Source organism: Primulina tabacum, chromosome 9 (assembly GCF_025594145.1).
Source record: "Primulina tabacum isolate GXHZ01 chromosome 9, ASM2559414v2, whole genome shotgun sequence".
In the NCBI taxonomy this organism is placed as follows: Eukaryota; Viridiplantae; Streptophyta; class Magnoliopsida; order Lamiales; family Gesneriaceae; genus Primulina; species Primulina tabacum.
The window spans coordinates 8,376,909-8,399,692 of record NC_134558.1 but is presented as its reverse complement, the minus strand read 5'-3'; the positions used below and the strand labels follow the sequence as shown (position 1 = coordinate 8,399,692).

Here is a 22,784-nt window from a genome sequence, read left to right as displayed (position 1 = left end):
CCAATTCGGGGGGAATGCGCAAGATGATCTGAACAATCACATCGCCGACTTCTTAGAAATTTGCGATACTTTTAAATTTAATGGAGTTTCAGATGATGCTGTTAGACTACGTTTATTTCCGTTCTCTTTGCGTGATAAAGCTAAATTTTGGTTGAATTGTTTGCCCGTAGGGTCAATCACAACTTGGGAAGACATGGCTAAGGCATTCCTCTTGAAATACTTTCCTCCATTGAAAACCATGAAGCTGCGAGCGGACATAACCACCTTCTCTCAATTTGAGCAGGAGTCACTCTACGAGGCTTGGGAGCGCTACAAAGACTTATTGCGAAGATGCCCACATCATGAGTTGCCTCTTGGGTAAGTTGTCCAAACTTTTTACTATGGTTTAATTTCATCTAACTGAACCATGATAGATGCAGCGGCCTGCGGAAATCTGTTGAGGAAAACGGCCGAAGAGGGGTATGAGTTACTAGAGGATATGGCTGCTAGCAGCTATTACCCTCAATCTGAGAGGAACACTCAGCGAAGGAATGCAGGAGTACACCAGGTAACTGATTTTTCAGTTGTCACTGCACAATTAGAAGCACTTAACAGGAAAATAGACAGCATGAACGTAAACGGGACAGGGATGCGCCTGCAAGAGATATTTTGTGAAAAATGCGGAGGAGAACACTATGTTAAGGACTGTCAAGACAGTGGTCCTTTCTATGGGAATGAGGAGGCACCAGTGAATCAAGTGGGGATTCAAAACCGTCCGAGGAATGATCCTTAGTCAAATACATACAATCCTGGATGGAGACAACACCCCAACTTCTCATGGGGTGGTCAAGACAGTCAGACTCGACCACAAGGAGGACAACAGTATAGTAAGTAACCGATGTATCGACATGAGCCTCGAGATGAGAAATCTAGTTTGGAGCAAATGATGTCTAAGTTCATTTCAGCCACCGAGACTAGACTGCAAAACCAGGATGCATCAATAAAGGGCTTGGAGAATCACATAGGTCAGTTGGCTAAAATGATCACGAGCAGATAACCGGGCACCCTGACAAGTAACACAGAGACCAATCCAAAAGAGCAAGTGAAGGCCATTGAGTTTGATACAAATCCTCGTACGAATGAAAAGCAAACACGATTATTGAAATAGAGCCCTCAATTCAATAACAAACAAGAATCGATTATGTTGTCCCGATCTTTTCAAACAAGCAACGATTTGTGATATTCACCTCTAAGCGATTATAACTTAGCAACAAATATCAAAGATAAAAATAATCAAATTCAAACGAACCTACAAAGAATTTGTTTTGACAATCCGTGTGAAAAACAATCGACAAACGCCACAAAGATGCAATTTTTAATAAGTTTGATTTGATTTTGAAGACAAAGCTTTTGCCTTGTAAATTTGAGAGAAATCTCAAGAATTTTGATATATCATTCAATTGGTTTCGTTCATGGTCCTTACAATGCATTATATAAACAATAAAATACAAGAAAAGTTTTGTGAAAAAGGTTTAATAAAAGTAGCTAACAATTTTGACACAGAAGGTCGCGCGGTGGCGCGAGAGATTCTGTCAAGGCGCGCGGTGGCGCCGAATTACGTGCTATGGCGCGCGCATGGGCGCGCGGCTGCGCGACTTTACGCGTGGTCGCGCGGCCTTTGCTGTCATTCTGCTCGGCTGTGTGCACATGATCTGCTCTTGACAAGGAAGCCACGCGCGGCAGCGCCGGTTGTGGCGCGGATGCGCGCCCTTGCGCGCGGGGGCGCCACTTGTGGTGCTGTGGCGCGCGTTGTAAAGTTCTGCGCAGCGCGCCGCTGCGCGTCTTCTTGCGCTGGTGCTTGCCAACCGCTGTACTCTCGGACCATTTCGCACTCACATGCTTGGTTGTTCGGAACTCCTTCATTATATTCTTTGTTGAACTCAACCACTTGCTTAAATATGCTTGATTCATCATCTTTAATCACAATCAGGTTTGAAATTCCAAAAACAACGCCACTTAAATCTTCCCCCAAACATTTGCACACAGTGCCTAGCCAGATTCATATCAGTACTCCCCTTCTTCAAAAAGATTTATCCTCAAATCTTGTCTACCTACGCAAAAACGAAGCAAGTTAGTAGTAACAAAATTTATATGACCAACATGCTTACCTTCAGGCTCAAGTTTGTAGACGCTATCATTTACTCGCTCTATCAGCACTAGAAACTCCAACTTCACGGTCGCCTTCCATATGTATTCATCATCCTCAACATACACCAATTGACGAGTGACACCAAATGATAAGATATCATTAACTATCACAAAAATAAGGTTTCTCCCCTTCTTAGACCTAGTTAACACACAAGTGAAATCCATACACGTGTACGACCATAGTCCACTAGGAATAAGATATAATTGATGCAACACATAAGAATCAAACTTAGATGCCCTTTCCCCATATCCAATGCACCCTTCACTACACCTCTTAACATACCTCTTCATATGCAACAAACACATATAATCATGCATTTTATCAAAGATAAAGACACCACTATATGCATCACCAGCGCGTAACTCATGCAATGAATTTAGAATAAACAATTTATCCTCCTTAGAATTGTATTCATTATGATCATAAAAATTCTTACGTGCAATGCATGTTTCACAATTCCACTCAATATACCTCCTCATATGCAACAACTCATGCAATGGGAATAGGATGAAAAACTCATTCTTTTTAAACATGTATTCATCATGAACAAAGAAATAATCATGTTCATCCTTGCACCTCTCAAAACCATCATCAAACCAACATAAATCATGCAAATAGAACACACTAAATGTATTATCCATGTAATCTTCATAACCATCACCAATCAAATATAAATCACGGAAATAGGACACACTATATGTACTATCCATGCAATCATTTAATTCATCACAAGAATTTAGGTCTAATGAAAGTGAACTCTTGTAGCAAAAAAATCCTACTAACTTAGTAACTCGTGGAAAATCAAAGTTCATAAAAAGTACATGCATTTCATCAATAGTCTCACATCCATAACAACCAAGGAATAAAGACAAACTGACACACGGTCCCCTAACCACCAAACTTGCAACCCGTTCTACAAAACAAAGAAACACAACTTTAAAGTAAGGAAGAAAGTCATACCTCATAGTTGTTGTGTTGGCAACTAAACTTACCTCATCGCGATGGCACTTGTATTCTTGAGGCTCGGACCCTTGGGTCCTCCCTTTAGTAAGACTCACTTGTCTCCTTGGCATGACAACCCCAAGAACCTGCAAATAAGAAATAGCAATGCTCGGGATTGAACCGGCTATATCGTCACAATGAGAATAAACCACTTTGTACAAATGTACATGAAATGGTTTATGCAATAATAAATAACTCTCAACCTCACTCTTTTGACTCTTTTGGGCCTTTAATTTATTTTTCTTTTCTTTTTCTTCTCATTTGGCCTCTCTTTCTTTTTCTTTTCTCTCTTCTTTCTTTTCTATGGCCATCTCACTCTTTTGTTCTCTCTTTCTTTCGGCCAATTTATTTTCTTTTTCGCTCAATTTAAGGAATGTCAATTGATTCTCAAGAACAACAATTGTATTTAATTGAACAAATGAAGTATTTCGTTGCTCAACGAATTTATGTATAATAACTTTTCCTTGCCTACTCTCCTCTCCCATGGTAGACAAAACAGAAACTTCTTCACCACACAATGATTCACTGTCCACAAGGTTTTGTTTAATAGTACTCGTATCATCAACCACTGAAGTACCATCATCTATCAATTCACCTTCCACCACATAATGCTCAACACTCGTGTCAAGAACCAGCGTAGTATTATCATCCTCAATCTCCCCAACCTCAACTTCATATTCAGGTTCAACAGATGATTCTACTATGGCCACCTTATCACGTGGACATTGATTGATATCATGACCAATTTCTAAACACCAACAACATATAATATCACAAGTACTAGAATTTGAGTTTTTACTTGTACCTTGATATTCATATTTGCTAGCTTCAACTCTCGATTCATTCTTTGGCCTAGTAATGAATTTCTCTTCCAAGCTTGTCCTCCACGTGGATATCAACGACTCCCCATACAAACCGCGTTCATCTCTTATGCCAAATCCTCTATCATCCTCACATCGCATATCATCATTCCTATCCAAATGCGACGCTCTATTCCTCCCAAATCTACTACCTCGTCTCTTCCCATCAACATGCCTATCATATATCTCCTCTTCTTCACACCTCCTATATTTTTTTCGTAGAGGCTTAAACTCCTTCTCCCACATTTTATCCAACCCTCCTAACATTGATTGAAATTGATGATCGTCAATCATTATACCTGCAAGAAAAGATTAGTAGAAAATAATAAAGAATAAATTTTCTCACCACGAATCCTCACTGATCACTCCAATGGAAATTCACTCGACTCTCCTTTTTTTTATCTCTTTTTTTTTCACTACAAAATACTCACTGGTCACTCCAAAGAAATAACGCTCGCACTCAAGTGTTTTCACTCGAATTTGATAGTTTTTTTCTAAGATGTGCTCAAGTTTTGTACTTGTATATCAAACTCACAAGATTCAACTCGTGGACACTCGCAACTGTCTCACTTGGACTTGCCACAAACAAGAACGCTAGAATAACGCAGATCTTACAACAATACAAAGGATAACACGGATCTGAAAACAGAATCAAAATTTTAGAAAGATCTTGAATAAAAACGAAAAGATAACACAGATATCAGAACAGAACGAATTTTTTTTTTTGACAGATCTGAAAATAGCAATGAAAGGATAACAGATCTGAGAACAGAACGAAATTTTAAACAGATATGAAAATAGCAACGATAACTTACTTGAATCAAAGAGAACAAAAAGCTCTGATACCAAATGATACGAATCCTTATACGAATGAAAAGCAAACACGATTATTGAAATCGAGCCCTCAATTCAATAACAAACAAGAATCGATTATGTTGTCCTGATCTTTTGAAACAAGTAACAATTTGTGATATTCACCACTAAGCGATTATAACTTAGCAACAAATATCAACGATAAAAACAATCGAATTTCAAACGAACCTTCAAAGAACTTGTTTTGACAATCCGTGCGAAAAACAATCGACAAACGCCACAAAGATGCAATCTTTGATAAGTTTGATTTGATTTCGAAGACAAAGCTTTTGCCTTGTAAATTTGAGAGAAATCTCAAGAATTTTGATATATCATTCAATTGGTTTTGTTCATGGTCCTTACAATGCTTTATATAAACAATAAAATACAAGAAAAGTTTTGTGAAAAAGGTTTAATAAAAGTAGCTAACAATTTTGACACAGAAGGTCGCGCGGTAGCGCGTGATCTCGCGCGGTGGCGCGCGAGATTCTTTCAAGGCGCGCAGTGGCGCCAAATTACGCGTTGTGGCGCGCGCATGGGCGCACGGCTGCGCGACTTTACGCGTGGTCGCGTGGCCTTTGCTGTCATTCTGCTCGGCTGTGTGCACATGATCTGCTCTTGACCAGGAAGCCACGCGCGGCGGCGCCAGTTGTGGCGCGGATGTGCGCCCTTGCGCGCGGGGGCGCCACTTGTGGTGCGGTGGCGTGCGTTGTTCTGTCCTGCGCGCGCGCCGCTGTGCGTGTTCTTGCGCTGGTGCTTGCCAACCGCTGTACTCTCGGACCATTTCGCACTCACATGCTTGGTTGTTCGGAACTCCTTCATTATATTCTTTGTTGAACTCAACCACTTGCTTAAATATGCTTGATTCATCATCTTTAATCACAATCAAGCTTGAAAGTCCAAAACAACAACGCCACTTAAATCTTCCCCCAAACATTTGCACACAGTGCCTAGCCAGATTCATATCAGAGTTGAAGAGTGGAAAAATTTTAGAGTCGAGAGAAAAAGAAAAAAATCAAGTGCCGAATGAACAGATTGAGACATCTAAAGGTAAGTCTCCTAACTCTACACCAGCACCCACTGCACAATCTAAAATTGTTATACCTCCTCCTTTCCCTGCAGCACTAAAAAAAGCAAAACTTGACGTACAATTCGGTAAGTTTCTTGAGCTTTTTAAAAAATTACATATCAATATTCCTTTTGCTGATGCTATGATGCAAATGCCGAGTTATTCTAAATTTCTGAAAGACATTTTAGCTAACAAGCGGAAATTGGAGGATCACATGATGGTAAACTTCACTGAGAACTGCTCTGCATTGGAACAAAACAACATACCACCGAAACTAAAAGACCTAGGGAGTTTTTCTATTCCTTGCGTGATTGGTGATATTGTTTTTCATAAAGCCTTGTGTGATCTTGGAGCAAGTATAAATCTTATGCCGTTATCTGTATTCAGGAAACTCGGATCAGGAGAACCTAAGCCAACAAGGATGTCCTTGAAACTTGCAGACAGATATGTCAAATACCCGCGAGGAGTCATAGAGGACGTCCTGGTAAATGTGGACAAACTCATATTTCCTGCAGATTTTGTAGTACTTGACATGGAAGAAGACGTGGATATGCCCTTGATTTTAGGGAGACCATTCCTTGCAACTGGCAAGGCTCTGATTGATGTTCAACAAGGGAAGTTGAGATTGAGAGTGGACGAGGAAGAAATTACTTTTTACGTCTTTAATGCTCTTAAGCACACACTGCACACTGATGACTGTTTTAGAATTGATGCTGTGGATTCACTTGTGTGTAATTTTGTGCAGGATGCTATGAAAGACTCATTGGAAGCCACCCTCACAACTGAATTGAAGAAGATGACTTGGACAAAGAAAAAGCTGAAATCGTGGCATACTTTAATGCCAACCATCCATGGAGAAAGCCAATGAGGATGAGACTGGAGGATTTAGGAGATCGAAGAGATTTGACCCCTCATAAGTCAAGCATCGAGGAACCACCGACGTTTGAGCTCAGGCCATTACCTCCACACCTAAAGTACGTATACCTAGGTGAGAATAACACTTTACCTGTCATTATTTCTGCTGCTTTGACAGATGTAATGGAGGACAAACTGTTGGAAGTTTTGAAAGCGCACAAAAGTGCATTCGCGTGGAAGGTGGCAGATATCAAAGGGATCAATCCATCAGTCTGCATGCACAAGATCTTGATGGAAGACAAGTACTCACCTCTTGTGCAACCCCAGAGAAGATTGAACCCAAAGATGCAAGAGGTAGTAAAAACCGAAACTATCAAACTCCTTGATGCAGGTATTATCTATCCTATATCTGATAGTGCATGAGTAAGTCATGTTCAGTGTGTGCCTAAGAAAGGTGGTATTACAGTGATCACTAATGAAAAGAATGAACTTATACCCACTAGGACACTTACAGGATGGCGTGTATGCATTGATTATAGGAAATTAAATGATGCTACCCGTAAAGATCACTTTCCACTGCCCTTCATTGATCAAATCCTTGAGAGGTTAGCAGGTCATGAGTTTTATTGTTTTTTAGATGGGTATTCGGGGTATAATCAAATCATTATTGCACCTGAGGACCAAGAGAAAACCACTTTCACTTGTCCTTATGAAACTTTTGCTTTCCGCCGTATGCCTTTTGGTCTTTGTAATGCCCCTGCTACGTTTCAACGTTGCATGACTGCTATATTCCATGATATGATTGAAACCTTCCTTGAAATATTTATGGACAACTTTTCTATCTTTGGTGCAACTTTTAATGAGTGTTTTCAGAATTTGAGAACCGTGTTGAGGAGGTGCGAGAAGACGAATTTGGTGCTGAATTGGAGAAAGTGCCATTTCATGGTACAAGAGGGAATTGTTTTAGAGCACAAGGTTTCGGAACAAGGGATTGAGGTGGACAAAGCTAAAATATAAGTCATAAAGAACATACCACCACCAGCCTCAGTAAGGAGAGCTAGAAGTTTTCTAGGCCACGCCGGTTTTTATAGGCGGTTTATCAAAGATTTTTCAAAAATTTCCAAACCTCTATCTTCCTTACTTATGAAAGATGTGCCTTTTGATTTCAATTCTTATTTTTTACAGGCGTACGAGGATTTGAAGGAGCGCTTGGTGACGGCTCCTGTCTTGGTGGCACCAGATTGGGATCTTCCCTTAGAAATCATGTGCGATGCTAGTGATACTGCAGTGGGGGCTGTGCTTGGCCAGCATCAAAACAAGGTATTTCATACAATTTACTACGCAATTAAGACCCTTGATGAGGCTCAATTGAATTATGAAACAACTGAAAATGAATTACTTGCAGTAGTATTTGCGCTTGACAAATTTTATTCGTACCTTGTTTTGTCCAAATTAATTGTATACACAGATCACTCGGCATTGAAATATTTACTTGCTAAAAAAGATGCAAAGCCACGCTTACTTTGGTGGATTTTATTGTTGCAAGAATTTGATTTAGAAATAAAAGATAAGAAGGGTGTCGAGAATGTAGTAGCGGATCACTTGTCTAGGTTGGAGCTGATTAGTAATGACTGTGTAGATCATGCTATAAATGATTGGTTTCCTGATGAGAAGCTATTTGAGGTGAGACACTGTCCTTGGTATGCAAATTTTGCTAATTTTCTTGTCACAGGCACACCACCACCCAATCTCTCGTTTCATCAACGTAAGAAATTCTTTTCTGACGTGAAACATTATTTTTGGGAGGAACCATTTTTGTTCAAGATCTGTGCAGATTCTATGATTAGAAGGTGTGTTGCAGAGGAAGAGTTTGGTCAAATCCTTAACCATTGCCATGACCGTGAGGTAGGTGGTCATTTTGGACCAACCAAGATGGCATCCAAGGTACTTGAATGTGGCTTTTATTGGCCAACTCTCTTTAAGGATGCTCGTTCTTATGTGCTTACCTGTGATAAATGCCAGCGGACATGTAACATCTCTAACCGTCATGAAATGCCTTTAAATAATATTATTGAGTGTGAGGTTTTTGATGTGTGGGGAATAGACTTCATGGGACCGTTTCCCAGTTTTTTCACGAAAAAAAATATTTTGGTGGCGGTCGACTATGTGTCTAAGTGGGTAGAGGCAGAAGCATATGCCACTAATGATGCCCAAGTGGTCCTGAAATTTTTAAAGAAAAATATTTTTAACAGGTTTAGGATACCACGAGCAATCATTAGTGATGGTGGCACCCATTTTTGCAACAAACCCTTTGAAAAACTTTTAAGCAAATATGGCGTCACATAAGATATCTACTCCATATCACCCCCAAACGAGTGGTCAAGTGGATGTGTCTAACCGAGAAATCAAGCGAATTTTAGAAAAAATGGTAGGTGTCAGCCGAAAAGATTGGTCTGTAAGGTTAGATGATGCTCGTTGGGCATATAGGACTGCGTTCAAAACACCTATAGGCACTATACCATATAGGTTATTGTTTGGTAAAGCATTTCATCTACCTGTAGAGTTAGAGCATCGGGCATATTGGGCAACAAAAGCACTAAAATTTAACTTTACTGATGCAGGTGAACGATGTCTGCTTCAATTGGACCAGTTTGAGGAATTTCGGAATCTGGCATATGATCTCGCACTAACGACAAGGAAAAGACAAAGAGGGCTCATGACAGGCGAATCATTGGAAGGGAATTCAAGGAAGGTGAAAATGTCCTGCTCTACAACTCCCGGTTGCAACTGTTTCTCGGAAAATTGAAGTCGCGATGGTCTGGTCCATTCGTTATTTCCAAAGTTTACCCATCGAGAGCTTTAGAATTGCAAGATGGAAAGGATGAGACATTTACGGTCAATGCCCAGCGACTGAAGCACTACATGGGTGGCACAGTCGAGCCACAACTTGAAATCACCCGGTTCCAAGACAATCCGAACTGAAACTGATCGACAGTCCAGTTCTCGACTATAAATTGATAACTACCTCGTTTTCCCTTATCTTGCATTTAAATCGATTTTTACTTTATGTTCTTATTATTTTACTTAAAAAAAAAAGGGAAGCCGTGAAGCTTTCGCCCGGGCGGACATTTAGATCCGCCCGGGCGCGCCCCTTTTCAAAAAAATTTGCAAAAAGCTGTGAGGTCTCCGCCCGAGCGCAAATTCACATCCGCTCGGGCGCGCTCTTTTTCAAAATTTTTTTTCCAAAAGCTGTGGAGCATCTGCCCGGGCGGAAACTGGATGCTCCACGGCTTTTGGAAAAAAAATTTTTGAAAAAGAGCGTGCCTGAGCGGATGTGAATTTGCGCCCGGGCGGAGACCTCGCGCAGATTTAAAAATCTGCAACCTGCTTTTCTTCTCCCCATTCGAACCCTACTCCTCCCCCTTCAATTTTCTGTGCCTCTTCCCTAAATCTCACTCAAATCCCTTGTCTTGTGTCAATTTCAGGTACAATCTTAGGTCACCATCTTGACCAAACATCAAGAAGTGATTTTTCCGGTCAAGAATTTAATTTTTTCGGCCCCCTCTGAAATTTCCGGCCACCTCTGAAATTTCCGGCCGCCAATGCCCTTTCTCCCGCCGCCGCTGAAGCCTCCGGCCGCCACAACTTCCGTCAACACGCCTCCTACTCCGGGCTACTCGTTATTCTCAAATAATCCCCCTAAGAAAGCTCGGTGAGTCATGCCTCTTCGTCTTCATCGCGTAATTCTCAAATATTTGTGAATGATACCGCTAGGGAACGATATGAACATGCGAAAATACATAGAGCTCTGCTTTGCGAACGTGGTTTCCAGCTTGTGCAATACATATCTGTTATAAATCAAATTGAGAATAGAAGATAGGGAAAATTTTTTAGCCAACCGCAAGCCGCGGTGGTGCCAGTGGTGAGAGAATTCTATGCTAATGCGGCTGAGAGGAGCGACAGTAAAGCATTTGTGAGAGGAAAGCTGGTAATTTTAGTTCGGAAGAAATTAATAGGGTGCCTGAGACACCGGCTGTGGATGACTCGGTATATGTGGCATAGGCAACAGAACCCAATTTAGAGTTGATGATGCAAAGAATCTGCTATCCGGGGTCTCCGTGGAAGACACCTGGCTCGCACACTTGTTTTGCAGAGAAATATTTGCTCGTCCCGGGTGCGATGTGGTATGCATTTTTGGCCACACGTTTGATGCCAGTCGGGCACACTAGCGAAGTATAGAGGGAGAGGGGGCTGCTGCTTTATGCACTGATCACTCGCATGACACTCAATGTGGGCAGGATTATTCATTCGCAGATCCAGCTGAGCATTCATAATCCGAATGTGGCATTATTCTTCCCCCACATTATCACCGAGCTATGTGCGGGCGCTGGGGTCATTTTTCAAGATGACGATGAGTGGTTGCCACCGACCAAGGCCCTCGATGATGCTAGCTGGATACAGAAAATGGTAGTACGGCGGAAGGCTTTCCCGCAGTTTGGCCCTATATGGGACGGTTTCACTTTCGATTCCGTGCCCCAGCAGCCCCCTCCACCGGCCCCGCGACCTTGACGTCGCCTTTTTCAGGACCAGATGGATGAATTTGCTGCCTTCGCGGACCATCAGTTACAGTGGCAGGCTGTGAGTCAGATGTATCAGACTGCTACTGATGTCATGCTGCGTCTATCCCTGAGCCACAATGGTATTGACCAAGCCCTTATGGCACCACCTATGCCAGCTTTCCCGCCACCGTTTCAGTTCAACTATGCCGATACTCCAGAGCCGGATGCTGGTGTCATTCCCCCAGAGGCGCACAAGGAGGATGATCTTTGAGAGGGGAGTCACTTCTGTCCCTTTTTCTTATTTCCTGCATTTCGTTTAGATCATTTTGTTTATTTCTGTGTCTGTTGCATGTTTAGGTCATATTGCATCTATTTTGTTACACACTATCTGCCTCTTTTTCTATCGTCTGTTGCATTGGAGACACTGCTCGACTTTAGTATTGGGGGGTGGATGGGTGTTGTGTTGTGTGTTCATTTGTTTTTCTTTGTTGGTTTTATTTGTGGGCATTTAGTTTTAGTCGTTTTTTTTTTTGCATTGGAGTGTGTCAGCCGACAGTGTTCGAAGTAGTACTTGTTAGCCAAGGATGATTAAGAGGTGATGAGACATGCCCTGTCTGTCGTGTACTTTCACTTCTTTAGCACCTACTGTGGTAAAGACATGAAGTTTTATTTAAAACGTTGAACTCTCTTTGCACAAATGTAAGAACTAGAAACATGCATGATAAGATGGTGAAAATTTAAAACTAAAGTGGGGAACGAAGATGTTTGAAGGTGTAAATTGAACTTGATGATATTCTCTTGAATCGAGGTATCTATCAGCAGCGGAAAAAAAAAGAGAACGATGGAGATGTAAGGTGTGGGAGAGCCGAATAAAGGAATGAAATCCTATTTCTGGCTAGATGTAAGGTTCTGGGGAGCCAAATAAAGGAATGAAATCCTATTCCTGGCTAAAAATATAAAACACATGGATTTGAATTTGGGATGAAAGGCTCTAATTTAGTTCTTTTATTACAATATTCTAATTCAGTTAAAAAAAACTGCTGCTGGTGATTACTGACTGCAGAGGAATAAAGGAGAGTAAGATTTACACTAACAGACTGATTTAAATCTCTGACCATGGTTGAAAATAGATCCCTCTGTCATTTATGATGCTAGGACTAACGACACACACATACACGTTCAGGTTTTATTTGAAACAATGTCTATACCAATGCAAGTGCGAAGAGTCATGCTTTTACATTGATCGACAGGGGAATATGTTGAGTTTCGCTGAGGCTAGTTGATGACTATGAATTCACTGTCGAGATACTTTGTGTCATGTTCCATTTTGTCTTGTCACCTGTTTTGCTGAGGGCGAGCAAAAGGTTAGTATTGGGGGGCTGATATAGGGGGATTTTACTTGTTTTTCATATCATGTTATGTCGCACTATGTTGCATTTATCATTTAGATTGCATGCATTTTGTGTTGTTTTAGCATAATTTATGTTTTCTTGTTGCTCAATGTGTTTAGTTGGTAAAAATGAAGGAAATTCGTGCATAAACTGAAGAAATGCGAAAGTCATCCGCCCGAGCGCACATTCACATCCGCCCGGGCGCTCCAAGGTATGAGAAAGAGATGTTTTTGCGGGAGTCATCCGCTCGGGCGGAAACTTATGTCCGCCCGGGCGCGTCAAAGAGAAATAAAAGTGCAGGATTTGCGCAAGCCATCCGCCCGGGTGGAAACTTACGTCCGCCCGGGCGCGTTTGAATTTTGGAAAGATTTGCTGTAGATTTTTTTTTCCTAAATTTCGAGAAGAGGCTGATTTTTTGAAGAATTTGGGACTGATTCAGACATTATTGGAGAGCCGCCACAAGCTTTGGAGAGGACTTTGCACTTGAAGTTGAAGATTCGAAAATTTTCGGGCATCGTTCCTCGCATTTTCGTCACAAATAGTATTTCTAATCTAGTTTTTATCATTCAAACATTGTTTTGTTTATTTTAAATATGAATCCGAGTAGCTAACCTTAAATATTTGTTGGGATTTAAGGGGATCCTACCCCAAACTTTGATTTAATTAATTTATATTTCGATTGTTGCGTTATTCTTGAATGTGCTACTATTTTTCATTGTGTTGTTAGAGCGTAGCTAACTTTAACAACGTTTTTATATTGCGAGTGAGTTCGAGAGAATAACTTGTGATATGAACGAGTAGTATAATCCGTGGATCTACAATTTACATAGATATATGAAAGTGGATACGCACCGATAGTCATAGTCTGGTAGGGTGAAAACTAAGAGATTTTATAGATCGACGCGCGATTCACTCTTGATAAATAATTAAAGACATTTAATTACTTCATTGAGTAGAATTAATTTGGCATAGCTCGAGAGAGTGTGTTCAATTGAATAGGAAATTATGTCGGAAGCATACAATCACTATCGAACGAATTAATTAATTAACGAAGGGTAGGTGAACTGAAATTCCCAACAAATTCATTTCTCATTGAATTTTAAATCAACCATTTTAGATATTATATTTCATTATCCAATTTCTGAATCATTTTATTTGCGTATTTATTTGAGCATGGTAGTACTAAAAAAACCAATCAATTTTCGTTGATAAAGATTTAATAACTGAAAATAATAATTGTCAAATACAGTCTTCAGTGGAACGATACTCGTACTCACGTACATTATACTATTACTTGACATCGTGCACTTGCGATTAATTTTTGAGCATACAAAATCATATTTTTATTAAGGATTCCATAGTGCAAGTTTTGCTCGATCAACGTGAATTGCTGAAAATTTTGAAGGGGAAAGGGTGGAGGTGTGGATGCTGAAGAAAGAGCCTAAGAACCCTAGATTTACCTCTCAACAAAATGAAATGAAATGTAATGTGTATGTGTGTGTTCTGTGTCATGTATGTGTGTGTGAGTATGTGTGTGCGTGTGTGTTTTATTTTTAATTAGGGGAAATTAGGGGCTAATTAAATAAATTAAAATATATCTAACAACTACTTAGCATGCTAATTAAAGGTTAATCTCAAACTAACTCTGCTATAATCCCCAATTAAAATAAAATGTCCAAGTGCCAAATTTTTAAAAGTTAAAATCTTAAAAATCACCTAATAAATAAATTAGGCTTTAAAATGCTTAAAATTTCACAAATCTTTTAAAATACTAATTTTCTTGTCTTGAAATAAAATACTCCATTTTAAAAATCGCCCAAATCGTCGCCAGACTCTTTTCTCGATCTCGCATCGAACATTTGCCTGGAACGTGAAACTCAAGAAAACATTGTAACGTGCATCAAATAAACATAAATTAAAAATAACGAAAATCATAAATTATGCATCGCTAATAATCATTTTAAAACTAAATAAATAATTTAGAAATTTAAATAAATGCAAGGGTTTTACGTGTATTAATTTTTGGGCTCTACATAATTGCTTCCGAACTTTCTTCTTTTTCAGTTTCTTTGCAAGTGTGACTGTTTTGAAGTTTACCCATTCATCATAATTCTCTATCTTTAGCTCAGCATTCTCATTAACGGCTTCCATAACGAGGTCAATTTGAGTCTGAATGTCATTGATGGGTTGCGATTCTTCAATCAGCTTTGCCTTGCCCTTCAGATCAGTTAGGGCATTAAGCAAATCTGGAGCTGAACCAGTTGTGTCCATCATCTTTCTGATCATTACACCTTTTGGGCATGCTAGAGGTAGGATTGTAGGGCGGACAACTGTTTTGAGAGGAGCTAGAATCGCTGTCAGTTTCAGCTTCTCTCCAAATTCAGTAATGATTGTTGAGGGGTAGTCAGCTGGCTGAACCGACTGAATCAAAACTGCTGGGAGAGGTTGCTCAGATCCTGATGGCAATAATATGAGATCAGGAAGAGCTCCAGGAGTGGCAGCTGGCTTGGACTTCTGAGACCTTGGCTTCTTCAGTAGCACAGGAGAAGGGGTCTTGTCCGAATCACTGGTAGACAAGACCGGTTTCCTTTTGGACTTGGGAGCAGCTGATGTTCTTACCTTTTTCAGTTTTCTTAGCCTTAGCAGCTGGATTGTCACTGCCTAATTTCTTTGGCTGAACTTTGGCGGCTGTGAAGATTTTGAACTTAATAATTGAAGAGGAAGATACTGGAAGTATCCCTGAGTCCTCAACTAGCTTGCTTAGCTGAAGTGTGAGTCTTTTGACTGCTTCGAAGTCTACACCATATTCTTCAAGATTGTGAAGATTATAGATGACCAATTCAATTTAATCCCCATCAATAGTAGTCATTGCCTGAAACTTTTCAAGTGTGAGGGCAGCAAAAGAACCTGCTTCTGCTATAAGGCCCTTTACAACAACATCGGGCAGTTACTGGTAGTCTGACTTCAGCTCCTTCTTTGGATAAGACACCTTGATTTTTTGTCCAGTTGCAGACAGAGAGGTCTCCATTTCTGCAATATCAGCGGCAGAAACCTCTGAGAGACTCGATAAGCCTTCAGTTGGGAGTTGAAACAGAGCTGTGAAAAATTGTTCATCCATGATCAGAGTGTGGTCGTTCACCTTCATATGAATCTTCCAGTCATCAGTGACTGAGAGCTGGACTCATAAATAGACAAATCTCAATAGAGTAGATTTCTTGGGTCGCTAACCCTAGGAAGGTACGAAGTCTAGATGCTTCGATATTTTGAAATAGGTTGAGAACGCGAAAATTTCAAAATCGATTGCAACAGCATTTGAGAGATAATCTGGTGTTTGGGATGCCATTTGATTTGATTTTAGCTGTAAGGAAAGAAGAATGAGAGTGAATTGCTCTGAAAAATCGAGAGTTATAAACTTTGGAAACGGTGAGAACACTTCTGAGAGGGTGGTTTCTATTTATATCTCATGACTGTGCAAATTTTGGACACGTGGCAGTCCGTGAAAGTTTTTTACCAAATAAGTAAGATATTTTAACTATTGGCCATTTAAATTTAGAAATTGAAAATTTGCATTTACGCAAAAACATGATTAAAATGTTGGATTTAAAAATTGAATATATTTAAATAATTAATTTATGCTTGGTCATGATTTCAATTAGGAACTTAGACGAATTGAAGTTAATCAACTTATGGGATATGATCATTTTATTCAGATACCAACTGATCAGTTCGAAACTGAATCAGTTCAGTTTATGAACAACTGACTGTTGTCTTATCAGTTGACTTACTAAAATTGAACGTTCCCCACGAATTAAGTATTTAACATAAATCAATAAGCCCTAAGATATTTCTAAAGTAAGAAAACTTAGTCTCGTGTAATGGCATGGTGAAAATATCCGCTGCTTGTTATTCAGTTTAAATATATTCCAGTCTAATGTACTTTTTGAGGGCATGATCTCTGTTGAGGTGATGTCTGACATTAATGTGCTTGGTTCTGGAGTGAAGAACTTGATTATATGTAATCACAATTGAGCTGGTGTTGTCACAGAAGATCGGTGACTCTTCAGCTACTACTCCATAATATTTCAGTTCTTGATGAATCCAAAGCAATTGAGCACAACAACTTCTAGCAACTAAATACTCAGCTTCAGTTGTGGAAGTGGCGATGGATGTTTGCTTTTTGCTAAATAATGAGATCAGTCTATCTCCTAGAAACTGACAAGATCCATTTGTACTTTTTTGGTTAAGCATACATCCTGCATAATCTGTATCTGAATAGCCAACTAAATTGAAAGATGAATCTTTAGCATACCATAAGCCCACATTCTGTATGTCTTTCAGATATTTCAATATACATTTGGCATCTAGGAAATGCAATTGTTTAGGATTAGCTTGTAATCTGTCATATAAGAATACTGCAGACATAATATCAGGACGACTAGCAGTTAAGTATAATAAAGATCCTATTAAACCTCTGTAAAATGTCATATCAACTGATATTCTCCCTTCATCTTTATCTAGTTTAACTGATGAACTCATGGGAGTGGATGCAGCTGAACATGTTCCATGCCAAATGTTTTCAGCAATTCCTTCGTGTATTTGGTCTGAATGATATAAATACCAGATTCCAGTTGCTTCACTTACAAGCTTAGGAAGAATGTCAGTTCATCCATCATGCTCATCTCAAATTTATCATGCATTAGCTTGGAAAACTTATTACATAATTTGGGGATAGTTGACCCAAATATGATATTATCAACATAAATTTTAAAAATTAATAAATGATATTTATTTGTAAATTTGAACAGAGTTTTATCAATTGTTCCTACTGTAAAATCATGATCAATCAAAAATTTTGATAAGGTCTCATACCAAGCTCGAGGTGCTTGTTTTAGACCATATAAAGATGATAAACATGATCAGGGAATAATTTATTTACAAAACCTGGAGGATGTTCTATATACACTTCTTCTTGTAACTAACCGTTCAGAAATGCTCTTTTCACATCCATCTGATATACTTTGAAGTTTTTGAAGGATGCATTGGCTAGGAATATCTTGTTTGCTTCCAGTCGAGCAACTAGAGCATAAGTCTCATTGTAATCTATTCATCCTTCCTGTCTGTAGCCTTGTGCGACCAGTCTCGCTTTATTGTGCACAACTAAACCATCTTCGTTCAGTTTGTTCCTGTATACCCATTTGGTACATATAATAGATTTTTAAGAAGGTCTTGGAACTAACGTCCAGACATTGTTATGTGTAAACTGATTAAGCCTTTCTTGCATAGCAATGATCTTACTGGGATCAGCTAGAGGTTCTTCAGTTTTCTTTAGTTCCAGTTGCGATATAAAAGCAAAATGTATACATAAATTCAACATCTGATTTCTGGTTTTTACCGGATCAGATGGGTTACCTAATACTAAGTTATGAGGATGGTTTCTGCTTCATCTATAGTTTGGATCCATTTGCAAATCTGGTTCAGTTTGTAACTGACCAGTTTTTTCTGCTTCAGTTGGAACAACATCGGTTTGAGGTTGAATATTTTCTAGCTGTTCATCAAGCTGATTATCAGGAATTGTATCCTATCCATTTGGTGGTTCTACCACTTTTGGCTCTGGTGTTTGAAGGGAATTTTTGACAATATGATTTTCATCTTCATTGTCATCCTCCAAACTTATATTTGTTAAGCGATTAATCAGCTCAACTAGATCAATTGGCTTATCAGTTAGCACAGTCTCATCATATACAATATGTATAGATTCTTCAACATTGAGAGTGCGCTTATTAAAAATTTTATAAGCTTCACTAACAGATGAATATCCTAAGAATAATCTGATTTAACATAAAAGGCAGTTAGGTTATTTTTACCATTTTTATGAATGAAGCATTTGCACCCAAATATTTTAAAGTATGAAACCACGCTTTTTTTGCCATTCCAGATCTCATGTGGTGTTTTCGAATGATTATTATCAATCATTGATCTGTTTTGAGTATAGCACGTTGTGTTAACTGTCTCTGCCCAAAACCTTTGACAAATACCAGAATCAACTAGAATTGTTCTTGTTGCTTCCTTAAGAGTTTGATTTCTCAATTCAGCTACACCATTATGTTTTGGTGTTCTTGCAACTAAGAACTCATGCCTGATTCTTATGTTTTCAATAAATTGAGACAATGTCTGATTGACAAATTCAGTTATGCGGTCGGGTCTTATTCTGTCAATCCCAACTGATTTCTCATTCAAAAGTCTTTGGAAAAGTTTTATAAGTTGTAAAGAAGTTTGATATTTGATTTGAGAAAAATGATCCAAGTCAATATTGAGAAATCATCAACAATCACTAGAGTGTATTTCATTTCGCCTAAGCTTTTGACTGGTATTGAACCAAATAAGTCCATATGCATCAGTTCTAAGCATCGGGTTGAATATTTAATTCCTTTTTTTTCTAAAAGAGGATCTAACTTGCTTCCCGAACTGACAATTTGAATAAATTTTATCTTTTGAAAACTCACATTTGGGCAGACCAGTTACCAGTTCGTGTTTGCTTAGTTGTGCAATAGCTTTGAAATTTAGATGATTCAATCTTTGGTGCTACAGCAAATTCTGAGATTGATTTGAAGCTACGAAGCAAACTGGTTTATCCGGTGGATTGCTTCAACTCACTTTGTATGTGTTTCCACATCTATTTCCTGTCATAATTCTATCACCAATTGCATTTCTAACTTAACAAGCATTCTTACTGAATTCAACTGAATTATTATTATCGCATAGTTGACTGATGCTGATTAAATTATATTTCAAATTATCAACAAGTAACACATCGTCAATCATTATATTACCATGGATAAGCTTACCATTACCCATATTTTTAACTTGTGAGGCGTCCACAAAACTGATCTTGGGACCAGAATATTTGATCAGTTGAGGTACCAGTTCAGTGTCTCCAGTCATATGTCTTGAGCATCCACTATCCAAGTACCAGACTGAATCTTTGATTAAATTACCTGTAACCTGCAATCACAAAGAAATAATAAATTTTGTACTCAAATCTATTTGGGTCCAAAATTGATTATTACTTTGGGAACCCAGATTTGGATCAGTAGAACTGATCTACCAGTTTTTGTGTTTCAGATAACCTTTCCTGATTTGTGTGTGACATGTGAGTGCGGTGAGGATGATGTGTTTTTGCTCTTTTATCCTTATTGTTCATCTGATATCATTTTTGAACAGGCTTTCTATTATAATAATTATTATAATGGCCTTTTGCTGAATTTTGTTTCCCATAACTAGATTTATTGTGTGACTAGTTACACGATTCAACTAAACTCTTGGGACTTTACCCAATTCCATATCGCTTTTCCTTGTTCATGTTTTCAAATGATTTTCAATTGGTTTTTCTACCGGCTTACTGAACTCAGGATTCTCATGTACCATTACTGATTTAACAAAGTGAATATACTTCCCTTTGCTCGTATTCAGTTTTTGCATTTTACCATTGGTTGAGGGTTCATCTTGGCTATTGAAGCCCATACAAGTCTTATCTCCAACTGGTTTTTGTGACCCTTGTGTTTCAGTCAGCGTAACTTACGACTTATTCCAAGCCTGAATTATTTCAGGCAGTTTAGAGTTTTCTAGTCTTAGCTGCTGAATCCAAGAATTGTTCTCTCTCTTTTCAGCTATCAGCTTAGCAATCTCCTCTTTGACATTTAAGCTTTCAACTGATTTAGAGCTATAAGCTGTGTCAGTTGAGGGGTCATTTTGATTAGCTTTAGCTTCCTCAAAGGAGATAGCTAGCTTGCGGTACTCAATTACCATATCGTGTAGTGTAGAAATAAGTTATTCTCGTGTGAAAACAGTTGAGCTAAAGTCAAATACCTTATCACTGCTGGACTCCAGCTCAGCATCATCAGCCATGAGACATTTCACCTCCTTTTCATCACTTGAGATGCTTGACTCTCGGTTTCAGATGCTTAGCTGTCAGAGTCAGCCCACTTTGACTTGTTCTCTTCAGCTACCAAAGCTTCATGCTTCTTCCTGGATGACTTCTTCTCATCCTTGAATTTTGTTTTGAGCTCGAAGGGTTTTTTACCCTTCTCAACTGATCTTCTGTTGTCCTTTTTAGGCTATGGAAAGTCAGCAATGAAATAGTCAGTCTTTCTACAGCTAAAGCACGCATTAGGTTTCTCCTTAGATTCATTTCTATGGTAGTTTCTTTGAAAGAAACCTTGATTCTTTCTCATGAACTTTCCGGACTTTCTCACAAACAATGACATTGCATCATTACTCTGCTGTTCTGCTGACATCTCAACAGAAACTGTTGGTTCCAGTTTCAGTACACTTAGAGTAGTTGTAACTGGAGGAATTAATGGCTCGCCTTCTCTGGTTTGCATCTCAAATTCATAGGCTTTTAAATCAGCAAATAATTCATGCAGTTCCACCTTATTCAGATCTTATATTCCCTCATGGCCATGGTTTTGACATCTCACTCATTGGAAAGGCCACGCATTACTTTTAGGGAAATCTTGTTTGAGTGCACTCTTCCAAGTGCATTCAATTCATTTACAATACTGCTAACTCATTCATCAAATTCACTCATCGGTTCTCTAGCTTTCATCTTGATGTTATCATATTTCTGAACAGCAACTGATAGCTTGTTTTTTTTTTGTCTGCTCATTTCCTTCACATAATTGAATCAGCTTTTCCTAGATTTCTTTAGCTGATTTACACATTTTGATTTTGCTAAATGTATTTTTGTCCAGAGTCTTATACAAGATGTCATTGGCAACATTGTCCGAGTTAGCCTTTCTCTTATCTTCTAAAGTCCACTCATCTCGTGGCTTCTCTATTCGATGTGGTGCTCCATCAATAAGAGCAACAACTGTGTTGGCTTTCATTATCTTCATGGGTCCATCTGTTATGACATGCCACATGTCATCTTCCTGAACAGATATATGAGCCTGTATTCTGATCTTCCAATCATCAAACTCTTCCCAGGAGAACATGAGAATCATGTTGAATGAAGACATGATGATCTTTATCAGTTTGAGCGTGAGAGAGTATTCGATACAAGATTAACCACACTGATACCACTTGATAGGATCAGTTAAGGTATTTTGAGTGTTTAGAAGGGGTTGAATAAACACTCAGGATTTTTGTTCCCTTTTAAAATATGAATCATTTCTTTGAGAAACTAATCCTGAAATCTTGTTTGTCGATATAAATCAGTCAACTGATAATAGTGTGGAAATAGACTGAAATATGGATTGAATACTAAGGAATGATATAATGTAAAACTGACAGTATAACTGAAATGAACACAAGAACTTTTACGGGTGTTCGGAGACTTAAATACTCCTACGTCACCCCTTCTATCACAAAGATATGTTTTACTAAAAGACACTGATATATTACAACATATTGTAATAATCCGCTTCAGTTGGTCTTGAACACTGCCGAACTGAAAATTTTAGTTTATCGACACTTTTACAGTAATAAACTGAATCGCTCTAACTGGTAGTCTGAATGCTACGAATAAATACAATGAATTCAGAGCTGAGTGTGCGATTTGTAAACTTGGAAAATACTCGTGAAATGTATCGCAACTTATTTGAGGATTGTAGATTGTTTGCTTCATGTGTTTCACCAACCTTCTTCAACTAATCGATCAACTACATATAGTTTTCGATCTCAACAGTCTTATTGAATGCATTTAATGACAAATATTTGTTGAATCGTCGTCTAGTTACTTTATCTAACAGTAGCACGAGGTGTTAAGACTGTTATGTTCTGCTTTGGTACAATCTGTCAGTATGTCTGCTGATACTTCAACTGATGGCGTGGCCAATTGATTAGGAGTCAACTGATCAGCCGATCAGTTCAAATAGACATTATCAGTTATAATTGATGTCCTATCAATTATGAATACTTCAGCTGATCAGGTTTTTCCATTTCAGTTCAAACGAAGTCTTCAATTACGATTACTCGATTTGTTCGATCAATTAAGTTCTTCAGTTCTTG

General features: G+C 38.8%; 2 protein-coding genes across 2 annotated transcripts; both read left to right on the top strand.

Moving 5' to 3' along the window:
- The first annotated feature begins 6,122 nt into the window (after positions 1-6,122).
- Positions 6,123-6,839, top strand: LOC142556906 (uncharacterized). The gene is made up of 2 exons (XM_075668399.1): positions 6,123-6,602; positions 6,717-6,839. The coding sequence occupies exons 1-2, from the start codon at positions 6,123-6,125 to the stop codon at positions 6,837-6,839; spliced, it is 603 nt and encodes a 200-aa protein (XP_075524514.1).
- A 2,319-nt stretch (positions 6,840-9,158) lies between these two features.
- On the top strand, positions 9,159-9,632 carry LOC142556905 (uncharacterized). Its single transcript, XM_075668398.1, has one exon. It carries the CDS (start codon positions 9,159-9,161, stop codon positions 9,630-9,632), a length of 474 nt encoding a protein of 157 aa, XP_075524513.1.
- The last annotated feature ends 13,152 nt before the right edge of the window (positions 9,633-22,784 follow it).